We start from the raw sequence: 26,333 nt of genomic DNA on the forward strand, positions 1-26,333 counted from the left end.
TCTAGTACCTCCATGGAGGCCCAGGTGTTTCTGCATTCCAGGGACTCCTGTGGAGGGCTGTGGAGAACACCCCACTGGCAGGTGCTGCAGCAAACAGGAATTTGCCTCTGAGCACTGGTGAACTCGACTGGAAGGGGATTGCTCAGGCTCCATGGCTCAGAGCCAGCCCAGCCTCAACCTATTCCAATGCAACTCAAACACATGAGACACCACAAGGATTTGAAGTAATCATATTTATTCAAAATCCTATCACGCAAACAGAATAGTCCAAGTAGGAAGGGACCACATGGATCACCAAGTCCAGCTCTTAAGTGAACAGCCCACACAGGGATCAAACCCACCACCTTGGCATTAACTGGATCCCTGCTCTAATCAAGTATTTAATATCCAAACCCCCTCCTGAGAAAACTCCATGGAACCGACTGTTCTTCCACGTGGAGCATCTGAACTGGAGCTTCAGCAACACCTGGAGCCAAGCCAGTTCCATCTCCCTCCACTGCAGGTGAATGGAGCCCAGAAGTGGCTGATCCCACTTGGTGGAACTCATAGCTCAGGAAGGAGCCAGGATCTGGCTCTGCAGAGCTCCCACTTCTGAAGAGAGGGCTGGAAAAGAACAGTCAGGCACTGCAGCACCAAGTCCCTCAGGGATGGCTCACCCTCTGCTCAGACCTGAAAAATAGGATAAAAAAGAATCCAGCCGAGTGATAAACAGTCAGGCTCAGTGCTGTGTCAGATTGCATCGACATGCCAGGACTCCTGGATGTCCCCTCCCCACCCTGAGGTTTTGGGTAGCTTATGCCTGGCCTCAGCCCCATATCCGCAGGACTCATCCAACAGTCTCCAGACTCGGGAATCATCATAGACCAGGCTGCACTGCCACCGATCTCACCCACACCCTGCACCACAGATGACAACTCTGGTCAACTAAAAGCCTCTGAAACAAGGTTGATCATTCCCACCTGCACAGTCCAGGTGAAAAACTGGCCACTTCCAGCACAGTTAGCTTGAACTGTCCCCGGCCCTCCAGACCCCACTCCACATCATGCAATCCCAGAATGGTTTGGGTTAGAAGGCATCTTAAAAGCTCACCCCATTCCATACCCTGCCATGGGCAAGGATACCAGAGCAGGATGCCTAAGCCCCATCCAACCTGGCCCATGACACTTCGGTTTCTCTGGGCAACCAGGGCCTCCTCACCCTCACAGCCAAGAATTTCCTCTCAGAATCTATTTACCCTTACTGCCCATCCCAACACCAGGAGTTCCCCAGAGGACACTCACATGTTCTGCACTGCAGCTTTCCCACAACTCAGGTCCTATGGGAAGCAAGGTGAAGCCCTTGGGACAGGGCTCACAGGTTCTCATCTTTTTCCACAGTTATTGCTGAAAAAACAGAACCAGAGTTTAGTGCCTGAAGCCAATGGGTCACTCCAAATCCATGGCTCAGATATTCCTGACAAATTCCAGCCCCCAACCCTCATGGCACGTCTGCCCCCTGCGCCCAATGTTCATCCCTTCTCCTGACCAGGAATTTCCTTCCCAACCAGAACTCCCAAAACAGTGAGGCCAGCACAGCCTGTCTTCCTAGTGGCCCCTCTCAGCACAGGACACACCCGCAGAGAGCCCAAGACCAGCATGAATGTTACTCTTCCTCCTTTTTCGACCACAAGATCGGTATTCAGATCTGATGGGAAAGGGATTTGGAGGGATGAGCTGTGGAGATCCAACAAAGGTACTACCCTCTCACCTGGGTTTATCCATCAGATGGATGAGTTCTGGAACACCCAGGACTTCTGGAAGACATCACAACATAACCCCAATTTCAGCAGTGGGCTGCAGACTTTTGTGGACACACCTTTGATTCATTTCACCCTGGAACCCCAAGCAAGAAACAGCCCAATTCCCAAAAATATATTGGAGGGGTGAGTGACAGTCACAGGCAGAAGAGGCCCAGCAGTCAAAGACCTTCCCATTGCTCTGGCATGTTGTTGGAGACCTGCAGCTACTGCATGGAGCCACAGCTCTTGGATTAACATGCAGGTGAACACCGCATTTATCTGGTAAAGTCTGTGACAGAGTGATTGACTGACTGGCTCTGGGATCAGGGTTGACACCCAGTTCTGCCTCTAGCGAGCCCCAGAGAGGAATTACCCTTATCTCACCCACACATGATTTGGATGGCGCAAGAACTAAGGGAGTTTGCAGGGTTCATTCCCAAGGACAAGACCTATGGAGGATGCTAGCACTGCCCAACAGCAGAGGGGCAGCAAACGCTGCTGGTTCCTATGCTGGTCCAGGGAGGCCACAAAACCAACCAATTCTCAGCCTCTCAATGGAGGACTCCAGAACCTGGATTGCCCATCTCACCTGCCCAAAGCTGAGGCTGTCACCAGCCATCTCATGTCCCAGGATCACCTTCTACACCAGGATGCTGCTGGGGAACAAGAGTCTTGAGCCTTCAGTAAATTGCAAGAGAAGTAAGTTAAAACAAAACTACAGAAAGACGGGATACATCCCTTCCCGTCCTCCCACGCCGTGCGTCAATATGGACCCCAGGGGCAGGGATTTGCGGCAGCCGCCTCCTTCTAGCACCAGTAACCCCCCTAGCCCATGGTGGGCTATGTACTTTCCCGAAATGTTGCCGGACAGTTACGAAGGCTCCAACTGAGCGGCGACCGTCGAGGAAAATCCCTTTGCTCTCGGCTCCTTTTTGACTGCATCTACCACAGCACCGACAGACGCAGCTTCGACAGGGCCGGGCGGCTCTTCCGCCCGCGGCCGCCTGTCCCGAGACAGAGCATTAGCTCAGCCTCAGGGGTCCCTCACTCACCTGGGGCCGGGCCCGGCCTGAGAAGGGCGGGCGCAAGGCCGCGCTGCCCTTCGCAGCCCTCGAAGCGCACCGAAGCGCCGCCGCCGGACGCGATGCCCACAGGGCGCCGATGCGGCGGAGCTGAGCGGCGGGAGAACCCCAGCGACGAAGGATGGCGGTGGATGGTTCCCGGCGCCCACGCCGCAGCCACCCCTACTCGCCGCCATGGCTGAAAGAGGCGGAAACTGGTCCGCGGCCACCTTTTATAGCGCGGCAGTGCTGGCTCCGATTGGCTGCTGGTGCCGGGCTCTCTCGCAGAGGCTCCTGGGAGTTGTAGGCCGTGCTGCCTGCAGTCCCAATCGTCGTTCCTGCCTTTCCCCCTTCCAGTCTCCCGCGCCACCCCATCCCAAAGCATAGAAAAGACTCCTGAACAACCTGCTCTAGGTGTTCCTGCCCACGGCAGCGGGTGGAACGAGATGAGCTTTCAGTCCTTTCCCAACCCAAACTATTTCAGATCCCACGATTCACAACAACACCCACTAGCACTGGAAGCAGCTGCACATCCCAGCCCACCTAAACGACTCTCCAGTCCGGGTGGGACAAGTACAATTTCTCTCTCCTTCTCCATGCAAGGTCCACACCAGGGGTGCTCTTTGAAAAGCTGAAAACAGCAGCTGCATTTCCCCTTCTCCTTCCTCCCTTTTGGAACGGGGTTGGGGGGGTGGGGGGAGCACCACCCTCGGGGAATAGAAGGAAAGGTTCTTGGAAACAGAAGTCTGTTTGCCAACACAATACCTCTGTAAAGCTCCTGGTTCATGGTTCATAATTCATGGAAAGGATTTAAAATGGCAGCACCTGTCAACGGGCGGGAAGGGAGTGCTGGAACAGCTGCTGGTGCTGATGCTGAAGGCACAACCATAGTGGGAAATCAGCTGGAAAAGCCTGCAAGTGCTTCCTACCTAAGTCCTGGAGAAAGGGCAAAAAGGATGGTCATGTTTTAATCTGTTCTGAGCAAACAAACAGTTGAAAAAATTCCCAGTGATCAGCAATGGCCTTTTGAGTTAGTAATTCCCTCCAAACATGGCTGGCAGATCAGCAACAAAATAAACACTCACCCGTTTACGGCCAAGTCTGGGAACGAGCCCCAAACTTTGTGTAGCCAAACCTTCCCCAAGACAGTCCTTGCCAAAGCTGTCAGGGACAAGGTACAAGCAGCTGCTCCCATTCTCCTCCTCCATGGATCTCACAGCTGGTCCGCCAAGTCATGAGGCAATTCCTGGAGTCTCCTTGGCACAGCCACTGGTACCATGTGAGCCTAAAAATCATGTCAAATCCTAGGGCAGAGTAAATCCTGGGAAATTACTGTAGGAAAAATCATCCAAAAAATCCCAAAAATTCAAACCTTGGCAAACACTGCTTGGGAAGAAACTCTTCCAAATGCTGAACTGGGAGAATCCCCAAAGAGCAGCAATGAAAAGCACTGGATGCCCAGCAGACCTCAGCCTGCCATAACACGATGGATGGAGATCCAAGAGTGGCAGAGAAAAATCCCACTGCATGTCCATGGTCAGCGAAGCCCTGATGAGAAGCCCTCATGAGAATCTCTCACCAGCTTCTTCCACAGCACAGGACAGAGAGTACATGCTGGAAGAGCTGCAGTTCCCAGCGCCTGACAGATGGGAGCAGACAATGCACGGAGATGTGAAAACTATCAGTAAGGAAAAGCAGGTGTGCATTAGTGATCCAGGTAGATTATTGTGCCTATGGCTCCCTGGGACACATCAAGGGGTGGAAGCAAGTCTTGGCCATGGTCAGCTCTCAACTCTATCAACTGTGTTATCCACCATTTCTTTTTCCCTGGAAATTTTACAGCAGAGTCAGCATGATCTTTGAATAATAGAATCATGCAACATCCTGATTTGGAAGAGACCCACATGGATCATCATCTCTGCATCAGAACTGCACAGAACACCCCAAAAATCCCACCATGTGCCTGGGAAAAATGAGTGTGTGCTGAGCAGGACCCCAAACACCTTCTTAAAAAACTGACTGCACTTGGAAAAACCATTTTGACTTGGAATAACTGCTAAGGAAGAAAAAAAAAAGGAGGTATTTTTGAAAAACTGCTCTGACCAGGAAAAAAAAGAAAGTGAGCTGTCAGTGACATTTCCTGAAGCAGCTCTATCAGTTTCTGCTGCTGCTTTTCAAATTCACACCCCAGCCTGCCACTGAATTAGTTTAATAGTTAAGCAAATCCCAAGTTAAATCCAGAAATGGGTGTATCCAGTAAGCTTTACAAGATCACTGGGAGATAGCAAGGCTGGACAGTAAAAATTTCTGTCAGATCTTCCTCAGCAAAAGCTGAAGGTTAACAAGCTAGTAATGAGATACCCAGTACAGAAAGATTAGAGTCAAATATTTATCTCTGTTGCTCAAAAGGAATTTAGAGAAATTCCTAAGGGTGTTGTATGCATCTCAGTGTGTGGGATATGAACACGTCTCCAGAAACTGATCCAAGTAACAGGAATTTTCTCTAGTCAGACTCACATGGAAAAAAAAAAATCACTAGCAGCTCCTCTTATCATTTGCTAAAGAAATGCTTCCAGACTCCTCATCCCTTTGGAAGCAGGTCAGGATCGTCCCCAGGCCACCCCAATGTGTATTGTCATGCTTTTAATTAAACACAGACTAATAGCAAGAGGGCCCCCCACAGCCTCAGAGCTCAGCCTTTGGAAATCACCACTCTGTGTCTTAAAATACCCACGTCCCTCCAGCTCTGCTGAACGTTCCCAGTCTGCGTAACTCAAACGGGAATCAGTCCCTACAATTTAATCTAAATTGGAGGATCACATCTTCATCAAAGAACACAGTAAGAATATTTGAGTTGTTTTTGGAATTGCTATAAACCTTGCCTGCTTAAGGGCAGAGTGCTTCTTGATCTCTGCTGCCGATATGGATGCAATTTTCAGGAGCTGTGATATCATCTGCCTTGGACTTCTTGCCTTTAGCACTTAGAGATAAAAGCAGCATTTACCTTACTACATGGAGTCCTTGTCTTTCATCCTGTGTGACACTAAATGGTAATTAATCTAGACTTTTCCTGCAGCCATCCAGGAGAAACAAAATCCCACACTCTGACTGGGATTCCAAAAGGCAAACCTTACAAATCCCAGGATGTGGCTGTTTTGTAGCTCCATTTAAAAGCCTCTCCTGTGCTTCAGACACAGCAATAATGGCCAGGAGCTGAAAATGAACATTAAGATAAGTAAGTGATATGAAAAAAAAAAATCAAACCCAAACAATGCAGAGATTTAACAGCTGCAAACAACCTTGGCTGAGATTCTTCCAACCAACCCAAAAAGCCTGGCTCCTATTTCCAGGGAATGAGGCCCGGAGCCTCGCATCAATCTCTCCCCTGAAACAAAAGCTGGAGCTATTTTAAGCTCTGCAGCACCAGTAAACAGGAGTCAGCAGGTCATTTCTGCTGGCTTCTGCACTCCCAAATTATTCCTCACAAGGCTCTGTACATGCCCAGCTCTCCCAGGAATTAGAGGTTGGGATGGGTTGGATTAATATTTACCATTTTTCTTTCCACCACAAAATAAAAGCAGAGAGCAAAAGGATTTTCCCACAGGTTGCTGTCTGATTCCTGATAACCTGCTCTTCTCTCCTCTAGAGACAGACTTTCATAGACGTAGTTTATCCAGGCATTAGGGAATACTCCACAGACAGCAATGCTGGGCAGATGAGAACAGCAGAATAAATTTATATTGATAAATAAATGTGGCTTCACCCCTGCCCCTAGGAGCAAACTGGGATGGCTACATTGTAAAAGCCAAAATTCGTGGGGATAGGAAAAGACAACTGCAAAACAGGAGAAGGGCAGGCACACAGGGCAGCACAGTAACAGAATGATCTAGAAAGCGTTTTAAATGCCATTCTTTACATCATTTCTGCAATGCCACTCTGCTGAACTTCCAGAGAAGAGGGGGTGTTTTGAGCTGAGCAGCCACATTAGAGGATATACAGCTCTGCTCTCTTCCACTTCTGCTGCTTCTGAAACTCCTGGCATACACAGGGAACATTCCTTTCCTTACATTCAGAGCAGCTGAAGGTGAGACAGCAGCACAGCCAGGGGCACAGCATGAGAAAAATTCAAAGCAGATGAGAATGCAGGAGTCCAGTAGTCCTCTAGCTCACTCGAACTCCAGTCACATCACCATTCCCTTCACATCCAACTTCCAGTTGATAAAAAAGACCATAGACTGACAAATAGGTCATAATTATAGACACAAAGAAAGGTGTAGTAGAAGTAGCTTTATCAAAGTATTTAAATTTCGTGGCAAATCTCTGCATCAACATGGGCAGAGAGGCAACGAAATGCTCTGCAGTAGCAATTTCAGTTACCAAACTATTCCTTGGACAGACATTTATTACAGGTAGTTTCTCTGATCCTATTTCTCCAAGAGTTTAAGGCACAAAAAGCCTGAAAAAGGGCTTATAACATGTATATAAGTGCTATTATTTTCACTTTCACCTCTAATGCAACATATCAGCTGAAATATATTGCTTGTCCAATCAGCTTATACAACATCCGGTAGAAAACTGTTTTTCAAGTTAACAACCATTTGCTGCACAGTATATCAATGCAATTGCTCTGACCCGTTTTTGCTGCAAGATATTTAGTTTTGCTCTGACTGGACAGTGGAAGACACTACAAAATCTCAACATCTCAATGAGACCATCAACGTGTGTCCACAATAAAAAAAAATAAAGGCATGATACACAAAATAACATTTAAATATGGTTGCTGGGAAAAGTATTTTAAACTGCTGGTTCACGGGGAATTATTTCCTCATACACAGGTGGAGAAGCAGGCCAGGTGTGCAAGGTATCAGCAGGTAAAAGCTTTATAACACTCCTTTCTGTCTTTTTTCTCCAAAGTGCTCTTTGGGTTGATTGCTTAAGAATATCAAACTTGCAAGCTCAAGATCACAGCTTAAGTTAACCACAATGCAAACTTTCATCACACGCTCAAGTTATAGCAACCTCACCCAGTCACTGGAAAGATTTTGAGACATTTTAGTGGTGTCCAACAATGATCTTTTTTGAAATAACTCATTCATGAGCGTTGGGTCAAATGACTTAAGACAGTTGAATGGGCAGCAAAGCAGAAAGATGGGCAGGAACCAAAATGCAAAGTGTAATTTTACTTAAAAGACCAACTTTTTTATTGTACGATGGAGTAGAGTCTCTCTCCTGTGCCATCTTGTTGAGTTTATAAATTACAATTCCCAGTAAGTATTAAGAGTTCATTTCAAGACAAAAGGAATAAAACTGTCGCAGTTCTATTTTTCGCCATGAATAAAGGTTACTGTGATGCTCCTACAATACTTGTTCTCTACAGGAAAGGCCACAGTCCTCCTGTACTCCGAGTACCTGACCTGGGTGGGGAAAGGGCCACCCCTCACAGCTGCAGGATCCGGGGGCAGTATAACAGTCTGGAGCACATTGGGAGGATGTCTCACAGCCCAATGCCTCAGCAACGAGGCTATAACACGGCTGGGATCTCTGATGAGACAGTGTCCAAAGGCTGCCAATGACAGTCCATCAAGGCATCATAGAGCTCTTCACTCTGTTCCATAAACTGCTTGTTTGCTTCGTGGACATCTAACTGAGGTGTGGGATCTATGGGAGAAAAGACAGACAAATAGGTCACACATCAAAGGTGTTCAGAAAAAACCCACCTTGTAAACAAGTTGGTATATTAAAACAAACATGGGGGGAGTCTTAGTATCTCCAGGGCAGATGTCAGAGGATAATGCCAGACTCTGTTCAGTGGTGCCCACTGACAGGACAAGGAGCAACCACCTCAACATGAACAAGAAGTTATTTTCATGGAGGGTGGCACAGTACTGGAACAGCTTCCCAGGGAGGGTGTGGAGTCTCCCTCTCTGGAGACATTCCAAACCCATCTGGATGTGTTCCTGTGACCCATACTCTAGGTAAGCCTGCATAAGCAGGGAATTGGTCTGGATGATCTCCAGAGGTCCTCGCAAGCCCAAGTATTCTGTGATTCTGTGAGTCACCAAACATTCCCAGCACTTGCCAAGTGATAAACCTAACCAGGTCAGTCCTACCCAATCTCTCTGCAATGAGATAAGGAATAACTACATCCAATAACTACGTCCCTTTTTACAACAGTGATTGCCCCACAGAACAGCCAGTGGAAGAAACACCTGCACCTCACAGCCCAGTGCAGTCACCTGCACTGCCAGAAGGGGCTTGCCCTGATGGAAAGGGCAGAAGCAGAGGTAGAGGTACCCATTCCCTTCTGCTCCTTCCACTGTGAGGTCACAAATGATGGATGGACAAATGGATGCGAGCATCCTGTGCTGCTGCAGTCACCAGAGCTCATCTGCCAAAGCCTCCAGCAGTTCAAGGCTGGAGTCACAGTTAGGAAAGAAGGGAGTGTCAGTGGCACCACAGCATCATGGTGAGCATAGCCCTATTTTACATGTGGAAGAAATGTTTGGAAAGCATTTTGGAGCTGGACAAAAAGTGTGCAGGTCCAATCCTGCTGCTCCAAATGCACAGTGATGGACTCCCCAAACCCCTGTAGGGTGTAAAGCTCACCTGACAACACTGGCAACCCAAAGCTCAGGTTATCAGAGTAGCACAATCACAAAGATCAGTGAATGACTCTCAGTACAAAGCTGAATGAATGGAAAGACTCTAAAACACGTCAGGAATAAAATGTTTGTAAACGTGTAACTTCCCTGTGAGGGAGGTGAGGCCCTGGCACAGGTTGCCCAGGGAAGCTGTGGTTGCCCCATTTCTTAAAGTGTCCAAGGCCAGGTTGGACAGGGCTTGGAGTGACCTGGTCAAGTGGAAGGTGTAACTGCCCATGGCAGTGGGTGGATAAAGATGTCTTTGGAAGCTCCTTCCCACCCAAACCATTCCAAGATTCCATGTTTGGTTTTAGCTACATCATGTAACACATTACAGGAGAAGAAACTTAAGGAAAAGGAATTATACAATGACAATACATTAATTCAGTTTCCTACAAAGGTAGGAATCTTTCATTTAATCAACCAGAAAAAGAAATATCCAGAGATATCCCATTCTAGTCCTAGTATGTTTGCTTCAGCAAAAGGAAAGCTCTCCTAGAATGCTTTCAAGAGCCAATAACAGCTTCCATACCTGTGGATCCTGTAGATCCGTTACTATGTAATTTTAATTTTTTTTTAAAGACTAGAGTAAAATACACTGCATAGTGTGTATTGCACTCAAGACAGAAATCTGGAATGGCTGGCATGAAACGATAGTTTCTTGCATCAATAAATTAAAGCTACTTGTACAGGTATCTAAAATCCCCGATCTGGTTTAGTGACCCAGTGACTGCTTGAAACGTTTTATCAGTGTAGTGACTAATATTATTCCCTTTTGCTTGTAAACTTAAAGCACAATGAAGTATTCTGGGCTCTAAATGTCAATATTTTATAGAAAAACAGAATATCTACTTTTTTCTTGGTAGCATATCAGAAAAAGAAACCCTAGTAAAAAAAAAAGATTAAAGTTTCAGTACTTCAGAAGATTAAAATCTCAGTGCTGGGAAAGTCAAACAGTTTCAGTCCTCACCAGGTTCAGACTAAGAGTAGCAACAGTAAAACCAGGATGCAACTGTTGTAGGCAATAGTAACTCACAGATTTTCTCAGATTTACTCGAAGATAAAGGTATATTATAAATTGAAATTAGGGCCAATTTGAGAAAGTCTATCTCCAAGCAGTGCAGGACATACAGACAACTTCAATACAGAATTTGAGAAACGTACCTTCCAATGCATCCTCACCAACTTCTTCATATGTCTGCAAGGAAAAACAAACCCCTTAGGACAGTGGATAATTATCTTTTCTTTTGCAAGCATCGCTTGTTGATTAGTATTGTCAGAGACTGACTTTTATACTGGAGTTATTACAATGGAATTCTTCACACATAAGCCTGTGTTCCATTCCTAACACTCCTTGGGCGAGATCTTACACTAAACATCTATCAGAGGCAGTTCTTGAAATTCCAGGGTTGAAGTGGGGTGACTGTTCTGATGTGTTCTATCCTTTATAACAAAGTTTATGAAGGATCCCAAAGGCGCTCTGAGCACTGCCTGTACCAAGAGAACTCTTCTGCCATCTCAACTGTACTAAGAGACCTTTTGTGTCCTCCAGACTTTTTTTAACCTCAGCAATATACTCTCCATAAGGCAAGAAGACACACCAGGGGCTAAACACTAAATAGTAGAGCTATATTAAAACTTCATCATTAAGAGGTATATACTAAGATGTCTTGCTGTGTTCAGTTTGGAGCAGAACAGACTGAGGGCAGAGATCATTAGGGTCTGTAGCTCCTCCCAAGGGACAGCTCCGATTTCTGCTCTCCATGACCAGGGACAGGACCTGAGGGAATGGCTGGAGCTGTGTCAGGAGAGGGTCAGGCTGGATATCTGGAAAAGATTCTTCCCCCAGAGGCAGCCTGGGCACTGAACAGACTCCCCAGGGAATAGTCACGGTCCCAAGGCTGCCTCAGCTCCAGGAGCCTTTGAACAATGCTCTCAAGCACAGGGGTGATTGTTGGGGTGTCCTGAGCAGGGCCAGGAGTGGGACTCAATGATTCCTGCGAGTCCTCTCCAGCTCAGGACATTCTGTGATTCTCAGAGCTGAAGATGAGATGTTCCCATCCCACCTTTGGAGTCTGTGGTGTTTTTGTGCTGCCCTACCTGCATGGTGCTCTGCGTGTAGCCATACTGGGGGTAGCTGTAGCTGTAACTGCCCGTGTTCTGGTCGTACCCCCACTGAGCGTAGTAGTTGTGATACTGTTGGTAATACTGGTTGTAATTATAGCTGTACATCTGATTGTACTCCATTGGTTTCACACGATTACTTCAAAAAATAAAGCAGGATAAAAATAGCAATAAAATAGCAATAAACAATTTTTTAAAAATTGCAACAAAATAGTGCAGAACAAGTATGAAAAAAGCAGTGAAATAGCTTAAGATACAATGTGGTAAAGAGACAAGGCTTAGTCTAACAAGGAAATTTCAATCTTTAAAATATATTCACTATTTACTGCAGCAATATTTATTATTTGCATATATTTGCATAAAGAAGCGGTTTAAATTTAATACCTTTTCCTGTATTCATATTCCTCTTCACTAATAAACATTACTTTCATTCATTATGAGCTAATTGGGTATCACTTCCTGGCTTTGGGAAGGGAAGAGTTCAGGACTATGAGCTTCAGTTTAGAAAAATCCTGAACCACAATCCAGATAATGGAGTCCCTTCTTCCGTCTGGTAAAGAGGATGAAGTTAAGTGATCTGCAGTTTTCCGAGAGAAAGTACTGAGTCTTGCTTTACATGAAGAGTTAAAGACTTAAAGGCTGGCTAAAAACCTCAAGTTTTCTTTTGTAAGAATGGAAAAAACTCTCCCTTCTGCCACTGTCATACAGAAACCTAAGCAAGGACTCGTCCCCTTTCTCTCTGAACTGGATGATCTTCAATGCACAAACTTGAAAACATTCATGAAATAAGAACTACTAGAAATCAAAAAATAAACTTAAATACCCTGAGAACTTACTAAAATTCCTATTCCTTGCCACTTTATGAACTGGCAACATTCCCAAGGAACACCATTCCACCTAACTATCAAGACTTGAAATAATGAGATGACAAATATTGTTTGGAAATGAAAATATGTCACACATACAGCTATTTCTACTAATGATGAAATTAGTGAGAAGCAGGAAGAAGGAAACATCAATCTTCTCACCACAATGCACCCATTTTTTCTGCTTTTCTCTTCCTTTTCCCCCCCAGCCTTAAGAGTTCACTGAAAATCTAAATATTATTCAAATAGGGAGCAATTACTATGATTCGTATTACCCTAGTGCTACGAGCCCCAAGTCAGACCAGGATCTCATTGTATCAGGTTCTGAACAAACACAGAAAAAAAAGTTAATACCTGCCCCAAAAGTCTTATATGTAGTAGACATCATAAAAGAATTAGCAAGGTAGTTGAGCTTTGCTATCCAGACATCATCGAGATTTAAACTATTTCAATTTAAAGCAAAGGAACATACATTTTAAAAACAATCACATTTAACTACAGCATGTGTGCATGTATACAGATTTACTAATATATACAATTCAAAACAGTATAAAATGCTTAGTCTTGAGCTAATGTTATAATTTCTTTGAACTCCTGGGCATTCTGATACTCCCCATATTCATAGTTATTATTTCATTTTGTGATGGAGACATCCAGGACATGTATTCAAAGCACTAAAAGGCATTTAAAACCAGACGTGAATTTTCATATAAACATCCAGCTGTTCTTCTACTCACGCTTTTGGTATAGCCACACTCAAGCGTACAGGTTTAGAGCCCAACCCCACAGCTCCCTGACACTCTGTCAGTGCTCTCTTCTGTTCCAGTTCATCTGTGAATTTCACGAACCCATAACCTCTGCAGAGACACAGAAAAACTCACATAAAACCAACCCCAAAGAGCAATGCCACATTATAAAAATTAGTTACAGTGAAGTTTGGTTTGGTTTGGGAAACACAGTGAATAAAAATGTTCATTAGGGTTGTCGTCCCTGCTCTTGGGAGAGATGAAATTATTCTGCCTTCCAGTTGCTTTTCCAGAATCCCTGAAGCCACACGTCCAAGCTCTGGCAGTACTTTCAAGGGCTTGTCAATGTAAAGTAGTTCTTGTGCCAGTGGATTCTGGGGAACTGGAAGTGAGCTGACACAAGCCATGTTGAAATGCGTGAACTGACACATGGTAAAACCCCAAACTCTCTGCTGGGAGGATACTGATAAGTCAAGAGCACAGCTGGAACAGGGACAGCACATCCAGAACCCCTGGACTCTGCAACAAGCCTTCACTGTGATGTGGCAGCACTGCACGTCAGCCAGCCAGAAAACTCCAACTCCCTCCAACCCCAACATTCCTTTGCGTGGGATTTTGATGCTGTAGTGAGTCAGAAGCAATGCAACAGCATCCAAGAGGGCAGTGCCAGGATCCCATCATGGGATGGGCTGCCTAACGCAGCAGAAAGATCAAAGACTTAGGTGTGGGAGGGTAAGAGGAATCCATCTAAGCAAAGGAAGAAGTTTGGGAGGGAAGGGCTTGTCTACCTGGGGAAAAGAACGAGCCGTAAGCAAGGGTGTAAATTTTCAGTGCCTTATCTATTCTGTGGGAACTGCTAAACACCAAGTAATGTGCTATTTTGAAAGCAGCATCAACTACTACTCATGGGAAGTCCCCACTGACAACTATTTCAGAGCAGTTCATGCCCCAGAAAATGCAGTACCTTGCACAGCAAGATTCACATGCAAGATATATAAATATCTTTTATATATATATACACACACACATATACGTACAGGTATGGATGTATCCTCCTCACAAAAAGACCAGATCAAAGCTTAGACTTATCTACATACAAACTAGATTACTAAACAGAAGCAAAACTCTACACAGGCCCACGTTCATTTAACTTGCCTTCTGCCAAAGGACTATGGCTAATTAATCCAGTGCAAGCAAACTTCTAAGTCAGTTTAAGGTGTTCACACACAAACCCAACTAAGCTTCTAAGCTACCGAAAGGCTCCTCCAGATTTTCAGATGGCACCAGAAGTGTGTAAGAGAAACTGAGAAGACTGGCAGTTCCAAAATAGAGACAGACAGAGATGGATGCGGTGTACAGCAATAGATGCTGCGTGCTGCAAGGGACACAGTGATTCTTCCAAGTCTTCCAGACATTCAGCTTTTCCACACCAATGGTTAAACCATTGGTGAGGAAAGAAATAATTTCTTCCTGCAGACCTACTGTCCTGCCCCTGAAGTTTGGAAAAGCACCAGCACCTGTACCCTCAGCAGAAAGCAGAGAAGGAGGCACAGCACCACAGCACCACACTCCAAGCTCCTCTCCTGTCTGAACAAGAGGTGCTGGGAGGAGGCCTCCCTGATCCACCAGCCCTGGCTGGAAGGGCCAGGGCTTCACTGGGCATGTCCACAAGCCCTAAGCTCCTCTCTCACATAACACCGACACCTGCAGATGCCTCACCTTTGAGCAATTGCACAAGTCCCAACAAAGCCCCTGGCACCAACACTCTGGCACTGCCAGGGGAGACAGCTTTGCTCTTCCCAGAAACAGGACTTTAAGCGCCTGCTCCTCCCCCACTTCCCAAGCTACCACAGATTCCTCTTCCTTGAGGTCTGCACCTATGCACAGCTCCCAAAACCCAACTAACAGTCCAACCTGCAGCACCAACACCTGTTCTATAGAGAGAGACTGAAGCAGGTGCAGCACAACAGGAACTGTGGGGTTTACATTGAGGAGGAGCAGAAGTCACACAGAGCCCAACCCAGCAGTGTCAATCCCAGGGGAAGTGGAAATGACAGCATGAGGACCCAACAGCCAGAGAGACTGAGTAGCTCTGCAAGAGGTTCAAGATGCACATGAAGAGGAACTTCATGAGTGGGGAGGAGAGCAACTCTGGAACAGGCTGCCCAGACAGATTGAATTAACTCCATTCTGGGAGGTTTTCCAGGCTACACAATCCATGGATGATATGATCTAGCGCTGGTTGCAGTCCTGTTAGGAGCTGGACCAGAGACCTCCAGAGATTCCTTCAAACCAACCTGTCTAAGAGTAAGAAACCCCATATGAGAAGGTGAAGGGACCTACAGCCATAGCCTATATCTTATCCCAACTTTCTCACAGATGTTATATCACAAAATTGTGCTTCACTGAAGCCACGCTCTGCTTTGAAAACAAGGATGCTCACCAACTGCTCCTTCCTCTGGAAAATACAGCTTAATTTCGTGCTATTTAGAAAATATTTTAATTACATTAAGAAATCCAACTTTTTGATACCTGTTTTTAGCAAGACATTTTCAGGAAAGACAAACAAGGCAGCTACTGAGAACCTGACAGTAAATCATAGCTTTGTGTGCCCTACCCTCTTTGACAGAAAACTCGTACAGCTCTCACAGGAATATACACTCAATAGCCTAAAGTTTGTAAAGCACAATTCCACCCAAGAGTCCAGGAAGAGAGTGTTTCAAGATTACTTAAGAAATTTTTCAGCATTTTACAAAGTGCAATAACACACAAAGAGCCTCACACTGACAGAGGAGTGACAATACCCATGGTGACTACCAAAACTCAAGCGAACTGCAGACTGAATGGCTAAAACCACAATATTTTAAGATTACTAAACTCTAAGCCAAAAGAAATTTTTCCCCTTGCTGCATTCTGTCTTTCCTGTTGCCACATGTGAAGTAAAAAAAAAAAAAAAAACAATAAAAGACAACTTACTTGGATACTCCTGCCTGGTCCAAAACAACTTTTCCACCTCTACACGATGGATAAACTTTAACAAAAAATTCATATAACATCCCATCATCCACGTCAGGAGTCAGGTCTCCCACAAAAAGGGAATATTCTGGACTAAAGACATCAAAAGAAAATCTCTTAAATACAATCATACAAAAAAAAAAAAAAAAAAAAAAAAAAAAAAAAAAAAAAAAAGGGACATGCTGAGTGACAGTAGTGACAGTTACCATTTAGCCTAAATATTTGAACTCAAAGAAAAGCAATACTGAAAGACCATTTAATGGAGACTTTAAAGTGCCACCAAAGTTAAGCTGCTTAACTAAAATTTTGATTGACACTGCTTTTTCAAGTTAATTGAAGCAGCACAACCAAGCAACTTAATACTGCTTTTTATTTAAAGATTATTTCAATGCTTATTACTCACAGAATATCTCTGATTTCTAAAATGGCAAGAAAAAATATCTCATTTATAGATATGTTATTTCCAATACACAGATCTTAAATCATAACACATAGATCTTAAATTATAATATATGAATTAGATACTTTGATGCTACAAAGTTTAAATACCTTAAAGGACACTGGATAAATCTGCTGTGCCACGCACAGGGCAAAGCACAAAACTGGCAGTCTAAGCTCTCTTCCCTCTACTAAAGTCTGGTAGTGATGAACTTTGGGTTTACATATTTTGAATACTTTTTGCAAGGCAATTAATAGAGAGATTAAGCAGGCAAAATTAAGATTTAAATATTGAGCACTTACCTGTTATCAGGCTGTTTTCCATATGTTGCATAATTCAATTTAAATCGTTTTGCCTGAAACAAGGCAAAAATGAATCCATACATTCAAATGTTGTCATGTGAATTCAAGCAATTAGGGAAAAATACAATAAGCTGATTTAATACAACTTAATGCTGACACATGTTCAATGCCTTCAGGCCAGCCAGTTAAGGTAACAAGCACATTTTTATTTAGTATCAGTACAGATATAATAATGAAAATCAAAATGTGAACAGAGGTAGTAATAATAAATGTTAAATTTCTTCAAATTTTAAGGTCTTAAAATGAAATAACAGTACCACTCCTGGACTTTTGTGATTTAACACAAGAACTCACAGACCAAAATCCAACACACTGGAAAATGGAATCAACCTGAGTCTGGAAGTGTGGCTAAATACTTGACTCTGGACATTTAGTAAGATTCAAAATTAAAGGGTTCTGAAAGAACTACATTGGACACTGCAGCCTTCTTTAAATTTTGCATCTGAATTTATTTTTGAAACAAGTTTCCCAGCAGCCTACATTTGCGCCCTGTGTCACATCTGGAACTCTCTGTTCACAACCTACCAGACTTTTAGCAACTTTTACCCAACTTACATCTAAGTTTAGACCAAGATCTAAGGAGACCAAGATCTTTGAATCAGCTCTTAGAGATCAGGGGCTAATCTCAGGATCAGGATTTCGGATCCTAAAATCAGGATTTCGGATCACAATCAGAAATGCCCTAGAGATTAGGGAACTTGTTCAGTACAGTGAAGAGCCCTTGTATGATGGATTTCATTCCCTCAAAAAGAGGTAAATAATTCTTGGGAAATAGCGCACAGATTTAACTCTAGGCTATAATCCTGTTAGTTGCACACTTGCATTCTCCGGAGCACAGTACTACACAACTTTCTGTGGATCATTTACAAGCTAACACAAAATTTAGATTCCACTCTGAAGCACTTAGGTTTTTTTAGATTTTTTTTATTTTACTCTTCACTGCAATATTCTGTGTTTAAAATCATTAAGACACCTGAGAGTATTGCCACTTAGACGGGAACTGGGAACACCAAAGCTTGGAAAAGAGAGACAGCACCAGCACCATGGCTCTCTGTTATTCCTTTAACTGATTCAGTATTTAAAAATAAATAAAAGCATGAGCCACACTCAAGTTTTCTGTAAACAAAATTCTCTAAATGCAAAGGATGAGCTGGGCAGTTGCCTCCTGAGTGCACTGATTTGGGCTGCTTTGGATCTCTGCCTGACATCTGTAATTTTCTCTGCGCGTTATGCAAATCATCCCTCCACACAGCACTGTGTTTTGGACAAAACTGTGAAGAAAGATGGGTATTCCCAAAACCAAACTTCCATTATTATCTTACTCCTTGCTCTCTTTGTCTTTCCAGTGACTACAGAAGGCATCCAGTATGATCAGCTTGCCTTAATCATGAGCAAACACGTGAAACAGATATCTCCAAGCCTCTCATCAACTTCTTTTAACAGGGCACGTCACCCTCAGAGGAACGTTGACTAAATAGCTCAATCTGAACTTCCCAGTCTCCTACTCTGGGTATTAACTACTCTGAAATAGGAATCCATTTACCTTGTATATCACACCATAACTGACATGATTCTAGAGTTGCTTTATGAATCAGTCACCCCAGCTACTGCAGCCAACTCCTGTGGGTACAACAGACAGCTGTGTCAGCCGTCCCATTTTAATCTACCACATATTCGAGCCAACATCCTAAAATTAGCCTCTCTGCCTATTCCTCCTCTTCTCCCTAACTACCCAGCTTTTATGTAGAAGAGATGTCAGTTATGCACTGCAATTATTCAATACTCTGTCTCATTCTCCACCGTAAAGAGGTTTGAGTAGCTTCTGTTTGCTAAGGGCCAAGAACAATGCAAGATTAAAAGTCATGTTTCTCTTGCCAATCAGGGTTACTCAAAAGACAGTGTGAATTTGCAAGCTCATCCTGTACACATGTAACAACACACAGAGTTAAATTCTCAGGTTGCCTCATCCCTGAAAGTGTTCAAAGCCTGGTTAGATGGGGCTTAGAGTAACTTGGTCTACTGGAAGGTGTCCCTACCCATGGTAGGGGATGAAATATGATAAGCTTTAAGGTCCCTTCCAACCCAAACCACTCAGTGACTCCATGATAATACAAAAGGAGAGAGATGGAAGAATTGTGGCAGACATACACTATACTCAGACTAATTTCTTCCTTGCTTTTCTCAGGTTTCTGATTAGTCCATCTTTGGTAACAGCAGCAATGGTTAGCTATAAAAACCATCACACCCCACAACACTTCTACACCTGAATTTTGTCTAGACAGTCACAAAGAAATCAGTGGTTTTTCTCAACAATTTTCTAAGCAAGAACATTAACAGTTTTATAGTCATAACTTCTATTCTAAAGCAAAGAAGAATTCCAGTTTGCTAATTATTGAATTTGTCTGTAATCATTAAAAATACACATTTTACACTATCTGCCCCTTCCAAATTTTGGTTCTCAACTGGCTGATCCCATTTACTTACCGGTGTAGCACCAGGAAGTGGTTTTCCATTAATTTTGTGTAAACATTTCTCTGCAGTAGCTAGATCTGCAAATTCTACAAAGCAATAGCCTGCTGGAATTCTGAACATACAACACAGAAGAGAAGAGACCAAAGTTATAAATTTAAAACACATTTGATGAGGAAAGCTGTATTTTAGATAACTGGTAAGAAATTTTCTATAGTTGCAGTACATAAAAGAGCTTCTTTTTAAAGTATAAATATTAGTTACCAAAGAGAAGCTTGATCTCAAGGGATAGCCCCTACTTACCATGTCAGGTCAACAAAAGCACATAGAAAATGGTTTAGCTTACAGTTTACTTCCTACTTTCACTGACTATCAATTTGCCCACCCAAGTTTAAACTACTGAAAACTGAAATTACAACACTTAAAAGAATAATCAATAAGAACAAAACTACTTTATTCTGCATAAATCACTCATTTTATTTCAAATGAACTCTAAAAGTTCTCTTATTGCTCCAAGTGAGACTTCCCACCTCTGTCAGCATCACATAGCTGCACTACACACTAGTGACCAAAGCATGGGGAGGTGTAATTCTCAGAGGGATGGAATGAGATACATACACTGCTCTGACTGAGTGCTGGAGCACTGCACGATGTGGGCCAAACCTTGTCTGTTGAGGGAAGGCTGAAGAGCCAGCAGTGCCCTCTCCATTGCTCTCATCAATATTCACATATTGGTAGCAGCAATGGTGAGAAACTCAAAGGGAAAATTCACTCTGATATGGAAGGACCACAGCGAGGCTTCAGTCCAAAAGCACTCGGAGAACAAACAGAAACAGTTACCCAGTCAACCTGTTTCGAATGATTTTTACACTCAGTACAAGCTCTCCCATGGTGGCAAAGGCTCTTGAAACAAAGTTTTCATCCATATAGGGCTCCAGCTATAAAAGCAAAAAAATAAAGAAAGTTAGATCAGGGCATCTACAAAAAAGAGAATATATGTGTCAATGTCCCTCTAAGCAGTTAAAACATTATTGAGAAGGATTTTACCCTTACACTTCAAAAAGAAGACTCATTTAAGAGGGTCGATGCCACTCAAAACCAGCAGGCATGCATGAACCAGGCTCAACAGTCTGCAAAGTGGAACCCAAGAGACAGCATGAATTTCAGAGAACAGGGAGCTTCACAGAAGGACAAAAGCCACTCAGAAACATACAGCAACAAACTAAGCATTCGCTATAGGGAGCAGGGGACAGGGTGGCAGGCTCCTTCTCCAGGTACAAGTGAAGGCTGGGCCAGCACTGTGGATACACAAGTGTGGCACAACTCTGGGTGGCATGTGGCAGATGACTCCACATGTGCCCCGTGGAGCTGTGTTAGGGGTCTGCAGAGCTGTGCCTGCCTCGCACAACCCCGGAGATACCAGGGCAGCACTTGGGGGAAGCCCTGGAATCGTGTCCCACAGCAGCTCTACACTTCATCCTGCCCATGGGAGCACTGACCATGTTCATGTCACAGGGAAGGACTGCACTGTGCAGGTAAGAGTGTATGTGAACATGCTGGAGAGCAGGTGTCTGTGTGGCGTAACGGACTGACAAGTAGGAAAGGGTGCTGGAATTTGGATCAAATATACTATGAGTGAGTGAACAGGGCACTGTTCACTGTGTATAACAGAAACGGGAAGAGGGAACTAACCAAAATTAAAATGGGGAGCAGTGTGTGTGACAGGTAACATGGAGCTGAAAAATGTAGTATAAAATATATATAGCTCCATGTATTTACCTGTGCAAGACAGGTGGCTCATGGTAACCTACAGCCCTCAAGTAGTTGTGTGTCTGTCAGGTACTAGGTAGCTCCACCACTTGTGTGTGTGACAGATTGTGCAGTATGTGAAAGAAGGTGACCATACTGCACTTGCACCTGTAAAAGGCAGCAGATGCCCTGTGGAAGTGAGTGTGAAGCAGAACTGACTTGTCCCAGGAGCAGAGGCAGCACCACTCTGCACAGACGTGCCATGCAGGGTGATCCTGGCTGCGCATGTGTACAGGAGAGCTGTATTTGTAAAGACAACCAGTTGCTTAGATATGTCCACATGGCTCAAAAAGCCATGGCCTGCTTGTGAGAGTAGTGATGAAAAAGAAGATGGGCTTTATCACAGACAGGTGGCAGAAAACCCTCTGTGTGGGGAAAAGGGAGAACTGACTCCATGGAGTCTCCATGCACAAGCAGAGGTAGTAGAGGACACCCTGATACTGTGGCAAACTGGGTGTGCTGAGTGTGTGTGTGGAAGGGAAGTACCCAGTGGGATTCTCCAGGATGTGTTGCACTGTGTGTACACACACACACGTGAGTGATGAGGAACACTACGTGCAAGCAGGACTGTGCTGGTGTGAGCTGCAAGAAAGGGGCTGAAGGAAGATGTGTGTCCAAGAAATAGGTGGCAGGGAAGTTGTGACATGTACACACAAAGTGGAGTGCACACAGGTGTGTACAAATGTGTGGCAGACAGCAAAGACACTACATGCAGTAGGACCACATGTGTGTGTCACAGTGTACCACAGTGGCAGAAATGCAGGCACCACAACACACTGAGCACACACACACACACACACACACACGTGCAGTGCGGCTGGGTGGCAGAGCACTACAACATGCTGGGGTGAGTACACACATGTGTGAAAGTGTGTGTTCAGCAGTGAGTGTAAAGGACACAGGGGCAGAGGAGTGAGGGTGTGTTAAGGGCACACAAGGGACACTGTGGGCTGTGCATCACTGTGAGTGTGCCTACAGTGGGCACGTAAGTGGGCATCAAGACACCCTTGGGTGAAGAAGCCCCTGTGAGTATGCTTCATATGGCTGTTCTTCCTGCCAAGTACACACACAGGCAGGAATGAGGTACCTAGCAGGAAGTGTAAGTGCTTTGAATGTGCATGCATGCAGGAGAGTCAAAATCCCTATGAGGGTGTAAGAGGCCAGGTTGTGAGGGATAATCTTGGAAAGGTACATACAAATGTGCCTACAAGTGTGAGCACAATTAGCAGCACAACCATGAGTGTGTGTAAATGCCTGGCACAATGTAAGCATGTAAATGCCTATAGCAGCTGAGCAGGTAAAACAGCAGATAAATCCTTGAAGCATGCAAGTGTACACGCTGCGAGTATAGGAGTAAGTGCCTCTTAAGAGTATGGAAGTGTGAGACTTTCTGGTGCCAATGCATGTGTCTGACCGCCAGGGACACTGGTGTAAGTCTGGCTGTGACCTGGCTGCAGGCAGGCAATGAGGGTCACTCTGGGGGTGTGCATGTGTGTAACTGCTCACAAATGTGCCTGTCAGGCTGGGGTTTATGTCTGAGTGTGTGTGTCAGGCTGTGTGAGCAGGTCAGCATGCACAGGAGTGTATGACGTGTCACTTGGGGAGTTTAGGTGTGTCTGAATGTCTGAGGGCTGTGAGGCTGTGTCGGTGAGTGTGGGGGTGTCAGTGCTGTGAAGGGGTCAGTCAGTCAGGGAGAGGGTCAGCTGGTGTCAGGTGTCAGTCAGAGTGAGGGTGTCAGAACTGTGAGGATACCAGTCTGTCGGTTGTTGTGTGGGTGTTAGAGAGTGTCAGTCAGTCAGAGTAAGGCTGTCAGTTGCTGCAATGGTGTCAGACAGTCAGCGTGATGGTGCCAGAGTGAGGGCATCAATTGGTGTGAGAGTGTCAGTCAGTGCGAAGAGTGTCCGTCAATGAGAGGGCGTCAGTCGGTCTGTGGGAGAGTGTCAGTCAGTCATTGTGCGGGTGCCAGCCGGTCAGTGCCTCCCGCGCCATCCCCGGCCCGGCCGCGTACCCCTGCAGCCCCGCCACCCCCGCACAAAGCCGCGCGGTCCCAGCCGGACACTCACGTCCCCCATCCACAGGCTGGCGGCCATGCTGCTCTCGCAGGCCCCGCGGCGGGTTCAGCGGGGCCGTGCGTTCCACCTCCCGGCCCGGCCCGGCCCGGCCCGGCCCCGCCGCCGCCGCCGCCCCTCCTTCCGTTCCACCCCCGGTGCCCCGGTCCCTCGGTCCCTCCCCCGGTCCCTCCCGCCGCCGCCCGGGCCGGCCCCGCCACCTCCGCCGCGGCCCCGGCGGGCGGAGAGAGCGGCGCCCCTGCCGCCGTAGCGGCCCCTGGCGGCAGGAGGAGCGACAGCCGCGGGGGCGAGCCGGGGCCAGGGCGGCGGTTTGGGGCAACTCAGGGAGGCCTGGGGCAACTGCAGCTGCCTGAGAGGAGACTGGAGTGAGGTGGGGACCGGTCTCTTCTACAATGTCTGCAGTGAGAGGGCAAGAGGAAATGGCCTTAAGCTGAGACAGGAGATTCAGATATCAGGAAAAAAATCATAGCATATGTTGAGCTGGGAGGGACACACCGGGATCATCGAGAACAACACTTAGCCCTGCACAGGACATTCGAACAATCCCACCCTGTGCCTGAGTGCATTGTCCACACGCTTGCAGTTATGACCATTGCCTGTAGACCCTGCTCAGTGGCCCAGCACCCTCTGAGGGAAGAACCTTTTTCTGATATTCAACCTAACCCTCCCCTGACACAGCTCCATGCTGTGACAAGCACTTTGGTCATCTCTTCAAGGCACCACTGCTGTCAGAGCTGGCACAGGGTTTACAAAATCGGGCTGTTTTTTACAGTGTTGAAAGGGCAAAGACTTGTGGTGGTGGGTTTTTTTTGGTTTTTTTTTTTTTGTTTGTTTGTTTTGTTTTGTTTTGTTGGGTTTTTTTGTTTGTTTGTTTGTTTGTTTTTGTGGTAGAGAGGTTGGATTGTGGACGCGGGGTTGGATTGGGTACGGTGTGGTCCTCTCCTCTTGTTTGCTTCCGCAGGCCTTCGACAGCGAGGGTGGCAATTCCCGAAGATGAACCCCCTGGTAGCGATGGAGCAGAGACGAGTGAGCCTGAGAACTGGTTGGTATTTTCGGCATCCCCAGAGCCGGTTGGAATTTCGGCATCTCCCGTCGCGGGTGAGCCCTGTGCTCTGTTACGGAACTGAATCCCTGGCTGTGGTTGAGCAGGCGCTGCCATAGATCCAGCTCTTGGCGACAGCGACACTTCAAAGCCTCGGCGCTATTTTCGCCGCGGTGGCTCGGGCTCCGGGCGAGCCGGGCGGTGCCTCCGCCTGTGGTATCCCGGGAGAGGGCAGCAAGAGCCCGCCGGTGTCGGGTGGAGGTTTTCCGGTGCTGGCATTGGGCAGCTTCGTGTGATGGAGGCAATTCTGGAACTCCTTCCGAAGTGATGTGTTAGCGCTCGCTCAAGTCTTGCCCCACAACATCCTTCTTCCATGACTAAAAGCGGAAACCCACCGGGAGGGGAGCGGAGAATTCTTTGCTCTGCTTTCCCTGCGGGCAGAGCAGGGCACGTTTGATACTTCCTACATTCCTGCAGGAGACAGTGAGAATCCTTCATCCTCATTCTGAGCAGCATCTCTCATCGTGCTGAAGCACGGCCAGTAACTTTGGCTGCTCTAGAATATCAAGTCTTCGGGGGTGCAAGACATGAGATTAACGGTTTATGTGTTTTCTGACTTCGGAGTCCTTAGAGCACCCTCAGATAATTTTTCTCCAAGCTCCTCCCTAAAATCTAAAATCTAGCATGAAATCAGAAAGGCAGTAAGACCCACAGTTGATAACTCCGCTGAATGAAGACCTTGGGTTGTCAAGTTGCACTTTTTGTGCCTTGGTGTCAATGGCAACCTGGTCTCTTGCAATTTCACCCCCTTTGAAGCCCCTGCTGCATCTGCCTTTCAGGTGTCAGCTTCCAGAATGGTTTTATGTTCCCAACATGGCAATTTATCCACTGGTCAACTTGGAGCTCTGCTCTGCAGAGCCCACAAAGCTGTCTCTCATGCTTGTTATTACTTACAAAAGCCAGTAGTCATTTGATGAAGTGAGTCCACTGTCTTTAATAATCCCTTTTTGGCTTTTTCCTTCCAACTGAGTAATACAAAACTTGCTTTGCCTAGGATAATCCATAGGCATGGATGTTGGGCAACGAAAATGCAGAAGGATGTGATTGTGTTGGACCAAGAGAATAAAAGTTTAAATTCAGTGTTATATCTGAAGTGACTGCTGTTTATGCACTTAACCTTGTGACAGAGTAAAAATAGTGCCAGGAGCATGTTATTACATGAAAAAGTGTTTATTTCTCTTTAAAAAATGTGTGAACTGACAAAGAGGCCATGAAAGGAAGATGTAGGTATTCCTCTGTCCTGAGGGTGAGTGTCAGCAGTTAGCAGCCAAAATATATGTGTCCCTTGTTCCCTTTGCTGGGACAACAGGTATTCCTGGATCTAGGAACTTGGTCCTGAAAACTGCTGAGTGAATTCCAACTAGTGTTTACTGGAATCCACTGGAGGGGTGATCCCTTAGCCCGCTTTCATCTGGTCTCTGGGAGCTGTAGCCTGTTGGAAGCCTCAGTCCTGGAGGCTTCATAGCTCTTTCAACTCTTGGTAACTTTGATTGGCATTAAGGGTCACGCAGTACCTCCTGGAAGGAGGCCCTGACTGCTTTCAACTTTTAAAATTAATGGTTTTGATCTTTAGAATCTTGCCTGGGAGATTTTAATTTGAATTTGCTCGTTTTAGCTCAAACTTGAAACTGACTTAAATGGGTTTTGTGCCCTCAGTACTGAATGTTACTGTGTTAGAACCTTCCCTTTGTTGGTCTTGCAGGTGCAAGTCAGTTCTTCTTCTTAGGCAACTGTATGCAGTGGACTGAGATCAGGGATTCATTTGGCCAGGGATAATTGAAATCATAAATAAAACAAGTCAAAACAAAAAATAAAGCAAAACTTCAAGTTTGGAATAGCTTCTGAGATTCTGA

At 45.6% G+C, this 26,333-nt stretch overlaps 1 protein-coding gene, 1 long non-coding RNA gene and 4 other non-coding genes across 45 annotated transcripts; 1 reads left to right on the plus strand and 5 right to left on the minus strand.

The window, feature by feature from the left end:
- Positions 1-218: 218 nt before the first annotated feature.
- Positions 219-23,529, minus strand: TRNAU1AP (tRNA selenocysteine 1 associated protein 1). 40 transcript variants are annotated; one of them, XM_064398728.1, is made up of 16 exons: positions 23,373-23,529; positions 20,341-20,438; positions 19,516-19,615; positions 16,972-17,024; positions 16,192-16,344; positions 13,207-13,326; positions 11,580-11,742; positions 10,644-10,677; positions 6,755-8,496; positions 6,389-6,545; positions 5,973-6,051; positions 5,843-5,881; positions 2,367-4,386; positions 1,747-1,792; positions 1,281-1,382; positions 219-669 (listed from the first exon to the last, which is right to left on the minus strand). In XM_064398728.1, the coding sequence occupies exons 1-9, from the start codon at positions 23,397-23,399 to the stop codon at positions 8,360-8,362; spliced, it is 885 nt and encodes a 294-aa protein (XP_064254798.1). In that variant the 5' UTR covers positions 23,400-23,529; the 3' UTR covers positions 219-669; positions 1,281-1,382; positions 1,747-1,792; positions 2,367-4,386; positions 5,843-5,881; positions 5,973-6,051; positions 6,389-6,545; positions 6,755-8,359. The 40 variants fall into 40 exon arrangements, with proteins under 40 accessions (XP_064254798.1, XP_064254795.1, XP_064254797.1 ...); XM_064398725.1 differs by having other exon boundaries at positions 2,367-4,477; XM_064398727.1 differs by having other exon boundaries at positions 5,968-6,051.
- On the minus strand, positions 798-868 carry LOC135285944 (small nucleolar RNA SNORD99). Its single transcript, XR_010350557.1, has one exon. It is a non-coding gene; the product is annotated as a small nucleolar RNA SNORD99 (small nucleolar RNA).
- On the minus strand, positions 1,592-1,708 carry LOC135285948 (small nucleolar RNA SNORA61). Its single transcript, XR_010350561.1, has one exon. It is a non-coding gene; the product is annotated as a small nucleolar RNA SNORA61 (small nucleolar RNA).
- On the minus strand, positions 1,909-2,039 carry LOC135285947 (small nucleolar RNA SNORA44). The gene has a single exon (XR_010350560.1). It is a non-coding gene; the product is annotated as a small nucleolar RNA SNORA44 (small nucleolar RNA).
- On the minus strand, positions 2,618-2,760 carry LOC135285946 (small nucleolar RNA SNORA16B/SNORA16A family). The gene has a single exon (XR_010350559.1). It is a non-coding gene; the product is annotated as a small nucleolar RNA SNORA16B/SNORA16A family (small nucleolar RNA).
- A 65-nt stretch (positions 23,530-23,594) lies between the features above and the next one.
- Positions 23,595-25,565, plus strand: LOC135285937 (uncharacterized). The gene is made up of 2 exons (XR_010350550.1): positions 23,595-23,748; positions 24,340-25,565. It is a non-coding gene; the product is annotated as an uncharacterized LOC135285937 (long non-coding RNA).
- The last annotated feature ends 768 nt before the right edge of the window (positions 25,566-26,333 follow it).

The sequence above is a fragment of the Passer domesticus genome, chromosome 24 (genome assembly GCF_036417665.1).
Source record: "Passer domesticus isolate bPasDom1 chromosome 24, bPasDom1.hap1, whole genome shotgun sequence".
In the NCBI taxonomy this organism is placed as follows: Eukaryota; Metazoa; Chordata; class Aves; order Passeriformes; family Passeridae; genus Passer; species Passer domesticus.